The 6,000-nt window shown below is 43.1% G+C and overlaps 1 protein-coding gene across 1 annotated transcript in view; it reads right to left on the bottom strand.

The window, feature by feature from the left end:
• Positions 1-2,082: 2,082 nt before the first annotated feature.
• Positions 2,083-6,000, bottom strand: part of PRPSAP2 (phosphoribosyl pyrophosphate synthetase associated protein 2) — a 29,411-nt gene continuing 25,493 nt past the window's right edge. The window contains exons 11-12 of the mRNA XM_075899774.1: positions 3,370-3,516; positions 2,083-2,755 (exon numbers count right to left, since the gene is read on the bottom strand). Coding sequence (XP_075755889.1) covers positions 2,597-2,755; positions 3,370-3,516 — 306 coding nt within the window. The 3' untranslated portion in view covers positions 2,083-2,596. The remainder of the gene's footprint in view (positions 2,756-3,369; positions 3,517-6,000) is intronic.

Raw genomic sequence — 6,000 nt, 5'->3', positions numbered from 1 at the left:
GCATTGGAGAGGGTCAAGGGGAGGGCAACCAAAATTATTAGGGGGCTGGAACACATGACCTATGAGGAGAGGCTGAGGGATTTGGGTTTATTTAGTCTGCAGAAGAGAAGAGTGAGGGGGGATTTGATAGCAGCCTTCAACTACCTGAAGGGAGGTTCCAAAGAGGCTGGAGAGAGTAGTGACGGATGGCAGAACAAGGAGCAATGGTCTCAAATTACAATGGGGGAAATCTAAGTTGGATATTAGGAAAAAGTATTTCACTACAAGAGTGGTGAAGTACTAGAATGGGTTCCCTAGGGAGGAGGTGGAATCTCCATCCCTAGAGGTTTTTAAGTCTTGGCTTGACAAAGCCCTGGCTGGGATGATTTAGTTAGGGTTGGTCCTGCTTTGGGCAGGTCTCCTGAGGTCTCTTCCAGTCCTAGGATAAGGGATGTAATAGTATCAGTGATTAACCAATTAGCAAAAGCTTTAGCAGGGCTCGCCGAACTGCAGCAAGCCCCATTCGCCAGCCGAGCTGTCCGGCGATCTTCCAGGTTGCAATCCGAGTAGATTGCATTATTTGTCGAGCCCTGCTTATAAGGTAATTTTTTTAGCAGGCTGGCCAGCAGCTCAGCTCAGTCCCAGCTTGCGCTGGGTCCAGGACCTACCTCTGCTGTCGCTCTGCATTTAAAGTGTATTAGGAGCCAGGTGGGCAGGCAATCCGGCTCAGTTCTGGCTTGTGCCATGTCTGAGAGCTTAGACCCAACCCTGCACAGGGGCTGCTGCCAACCTGCGCTGCTGCCTCTTTCAGAGGCAACAGTGCAGGGTGACAGGCAGCCAGTCTGCGAAGGGAGCTGTTTTTTAAACTGGCTCCCCTTGCAAACAAATTCCATCTGGCACCCCATGCTGCTGCCTGATACAGCACATTGGCTGCCAGCCCTGCCCCCTGGAGACTACAGAATAGTTGAGTAACCAATAAGTATTCTGAGGTTAATTGACTATTCAATTTACCGATATTTAACATCCCTACCTAGGATTGTATGACCTTGGAGTCATTGTGGATAGTTCTCTGAAAACAGCCACTCAATGTGCAGCAGCAGTCAAAAAAAGCAAACGATGTCAGGAATCATTAAAAAAGGGATAGAGAATAAGACAGAGAGCATCTTACCTCTCTATAAAACCATGGTACGCCCACATCTTGAATACTGCACACAGATGTGGTTGCCTCATATCAAAAGAGATATATTGGCATTAGGAAAGGTTCAAAAAAGGGCAATAAAAACAATTACGGGTTTGGAACAGGTCCCATAGGAAGAGAGATTAAAAAGATTTGGACTTTTTAACTTAGAAAAGAGGAGACTAAGGGGGGATATGATAGAGGTCTATAAAATTATGACTAGTGTGGAAAAAGTGATTAAGTAAAAGTTATTTACTTATTTTCACAATATAAGAACTAGGGGTCACCAAATGAAATGAAGGCAGCAGGTTTAAAACAAACAAAAGGACGTTTTTCTTCACTCAGTGTACAGTCAACCTGTGGAACTCCTTGCCAGAGGATGTTGTGAAAACCAGGACTTTAACAGGTTCAGAAAGAACTAGATAAATTTATGGAGTTTAGGATCATCAATGGCTGTAAGCCAGGATGGGTAGGAATGGTGTTCCTAGCCTCTGTTTCTCAGAGGCTGGAAATGGGTGACAGAGGAGAGATCACGTGATGATTACCAATTCTGTTCACTCCCTTTGGGGCACCTGGCATTGGCCATGTTGGAAGACAGGATACTGGAGTTAGATGGACCTTTGGCCTGACCCAGTACGTCCGTTCTTATGAGCTATTTGCACTGCTTGGAATTTCTGGGAGGGTGAGAGAGGAGTTGCTGTGCATGGGGCCAATGGCTTTTCCCCATGAGTGTTTCAGCCCAACAGCACCCACGGATGCCGGACCACTGATGTTGCCAGACGAAGGAAGTTTGGATTATAGAGGTCTGACCTGTATTAGTAAGGAAAATGCATCAAACCTTACGACTCTGTTCATCACCACACCTCCAAATGCCAATTCTTGATGGGGACATTTAATCTAAAATGCAAGTAACTACTGAATAAACATTTTTTAAAAGTTCACACAAAACAAATCTTTATTCTTTGTGGCAGAAAATAAATACAGGTGCATATTTCATATGCTTTTCTATAAAAGCACTCCTACAAAAATGTCACTTAACTGCATACAACAGTACAACCTTTTTGGCTTTTAAAATGCAAATATTATACAGTCACTTCATTTTATCAACTTTTTAAAGCACTTGTAGCAAGCAGCTTTGGAAAAGGAATGTTTAGTTTGAGCTAAATTCTTGCCTCAAGTGTTTGTTTTCCATATATAGTGCAACTAACCTAAAAGCATCTAGAACATTTTTTTTTCTTTTTGGAAAACATTTGTCCTTTTCTAAAACTGCAAAGAAAAATAGCTACCAAAATCTGGTCTAACTTTAAATTTAAACCAAGAAATACAACAAAACAAAAATGACTCAATTGAAATATTAAGGTAAGCATGATGCTTCACAGCTTGTTTTCTATAAGCTTCCAGTTTGGCCCTTGGTATTTTCTTTACAATAAAAAGAAGAGATTAATCGTCTAGTCCTATATTTCTGAAAAGATATGACATGGATTCCCCATTATGGATTCTGCGAATGGCTTCTGAGAGGATCATACTGATATCCACTGTCTTAATTTTGGGACACTGGAGTTTCTGTATTTCATGTGGAATCGTGTTGGTTACAACAACCTAGAGAAAGAGAAACCATCATAGTAGAAATGAGCTCCCGGATCTTTTCCCCTCAGTTTCTTATCTGCACCCCATCACAGCAGTGTCTGAAAAGGCAAGGTCTGCCCTCCAGATCCCAAGTTAACTAGTTGATGCAAAGCAGGAGCACCTTTTGAGACTGATAATAGACAGGATTATAGACTTGTGAAAGGTTATGCCTTTCTGTAGGACGCTTATCTACTCACCTATCTATGGGTGCTACAGAAACGTTCCTTCCTTGCCTTTAACCTATCAAACACACTCTTAAATACTCTTCAGCTTAACGAGAATCTCCCTAAATTGGCAATCCTTTACCTAGGCTCTTATTATTATGATGCACCACTCAAGTATTCATGAAGACTTGAAAAATAATATGGAATAATTATATGTTAAACCCTTAATCTGTACTCAAGAGTGAGGCCAGGAATAAATGGCCACAATATCTGTAATTGATATTGTAATTAGTAATAAGCCACATGAAAAATTTTAGGAATCAAGCCAGTGGGAATTTTAAAGCTGGCTGAATTCTCTGAAAAGTTTTCATCATTTTCATTTACTTCTGAACTCTCAGGCTAGCACAGCCTGCGCCCACTTACTTCATCAATAGCAGATTCTTCTATCAACCTGGGAGCGTCTGAAGACAGCAGGCCATGAGTCGCCATGACAAAAATCTTGTATGCTCCCCTTTCTTTGAGAGTCTCTGCTGCTGCAAGGAAGCTGTCAACATCATCTATGATGTCATCCTGTCAAAATGAGACACAGCCAGTGAAGACTCCACACTTCCTCAAACAGGACAGGCAACAGAGGCAGGCACATCTACTGTAATTCTACAGGTGTCAAGGCAGTAGATTTCTCCAGGTCACCAGTCTACACCCAAACCATATTATTAATATATTGACAGCAACTCTTACTACCCTCTATGGTGATAGAAATGTAGCCGTGTTAGACTGGGGTAGCTGAAGCAAAAAACAGGACTATGTAGCACTTTAAAGACTAACAAGATGATTTATTAGCTTTCGTGGGCCAGACCCACTTCCTCAGATCAAAAGTGGGGCTGGCCTACGAAAGCTCATCACCTAATAAACCATCTTGTTAGTCTTTAAAGTGCTGTATAGTCCTGTCTTTTGTTTCAGCAAGACCAGAATAACACACCTACATCTCTATTACTACTCAAAGAATAGAGTGTGGGAGAGGAGAATTTCAAAGACTCTAACCATGACACCAAAGACAACTCCTCAGAAAACGTTACTCCAAACCTTAAAAACTCAATTTAATAAAACTTTATATTAAAACCCAAAGGCTAATACAATTTCTCCAGTGTCCTGTTAGGTAACAGTTTTTGTTATTGACATGTCTCATCTGCAAGGTTTATATACACGATACTTTGTTCCTCTGAAATGATGCAACAGAGCACACTCTCTTGAACAGAGTTTTAGGTTACCCATTCAGCAGACAATATCAGGTCCAGATCCTGCTTTACTGTGACTATGATTGTATAATTTGGACAATTCATTGTGGTGTTCTTCTAAAACACAAGAGGATTTTAAAAGCTATATAGCTAGATTCAGTCACGTAACTGGAAAGTGTATGAGGGGAGTATTTAATAAAATCCAAAAATATGTTTACTTAAAAAAAAAAAAAAAAAAAAAAAAAAACACCACACACACCCCAGTAAGAAATTCTCCCATAGGACAGAAAAAAAAATATTCCTGGTTTTTAAATTTCCAAACTTTGAAATTCAACAAGGGATAAAACGTGTGATTCTAAAAAGAGCTGGAAAGATTTCAGTTAAGACAAAATGACCATTAATCAAGATGATGTATAGGGACTAAGGATGTAAAATTCCATTTAATTAATTAACCAATTAAACATTCCATTTAACTGGTTAACTGATTAAATGGAGATGGGATGGAGCAGCTCCAGTCCTGCAGGGTTGCTGGTTCCCAGCCCATGCAAGCTGGGAGTAGGCAGTAGCCTTGCAGGAAGAGTTGGGAAGCCAGCAGCCCTCCGGCCACCACTTCTGCTCCATGCAAGCCTGTTGACTTCCCAAGTGCTCCACTGCCACTTCCACTTCACCCCCTACTCCCGTGTGAAGCTGCCTACGCAGCCTGGGAGCCAGCAGCCCTGTGGGGCTGAAGCAGCCCCTCTGCCCATAGCAGGCCATGGGCAAAGGGCTACTCTGGGGTAAGGATGATGCTTACCAGGCAACTGGTTTACCGGTTACCCATTCACATCCCTAATAGGGACCCCAAACTTACACTCACTACAAAAAGCTTTTACAAGTCACCTCAATCATCAGGGCCGTCCCTAATGGGTGCAGGGCCCAGGACAACTGACAAGCGATGCAGCCTGGGGAACATCGTGGTGGGGGGAGGTTGATGGCAGGGATTGGGCCTACACTTGTACTCACCAGCAGTGGCAGCAAGCGGAGTGACTTCGTTCCAGCCCATTCCACTTTGCTGGCTCTCTGCCGTGTCGCTCAGGGGAGGGGGCTTGGGAAAAGTGGTGGATCTCTCCCGGCACTCACTGGCAGCAAAGCACCCCTGCTGCTGGCACCAGGCACCCAGCTAATACCCTGGTTCCCTGTCACTCAGGGGACAGAGCTTGGGGGAAGGGGTGAGGCTCCATCCTGCTCCACCGGCTCCCAGCTGTGTCTCTCCACTTCCCGTCATGAATGTAGGGGGGGGAAGAGTTCCACCAATTTCCCAAGCCCCTTCCCCTGAGCAATGCACCTGGAAGCCTGGAGAGAAGAGTGAGTTAAGGCCAGGTTGCTCCACTTCCTCCCACCACAAGTGAGTACAGGAGTGACCTGACCTCTGTTGCCAGCACTAGGCCCCCCGCGGCTCCCCAAAGCACAGGGCCAGGGGAAGTTGCATTTATGTTATTAAAAACTCCCTTGGCTGTTTATATTATCAAAGTAAAAAGAAAATTGAAATGGTCTTAAACACCATTTTTCCATTAAGGCTGAGTTGCTTGCCATTTTGCTCAAACTCGCTACACACAAGTACACCCCTATTCTGAACATAAGCTTCAGAGAAATCAATACATTTTTGCAACTTCCTCTACCTAAATATCTCTAAGCTCTTTACTAACCTTAATTAACCTCTCTCGTCCTGTCAAGTAAGCTGCTAAATTCATTTTTTTAAAAGGGACACAGAGATAAAGTCCATAATCAAGGAGTTTTATACTGCAATTTCACTTGCTCTCAGTTAATAGAGCCTGTCAAG

The sequence above is a fragment of the Pelodiscus sinensis genome, chromosome 16 (genome assembly GCF_049634645.1).
Source record: "Pelodiscus sinensis isolate JC-2024 chromosome 16, ASM4963464v1, whole genome shotgun sequence".
Taxonomy (NCBI): Eukaryota; Metazoa; Chordata; order Testudines; family Trionychidae; genus Pelodiscus; species Pelodiscus sinensis.
This window is presented reverse-complemented; position numbering and strand designations above follow the sequence as displayed.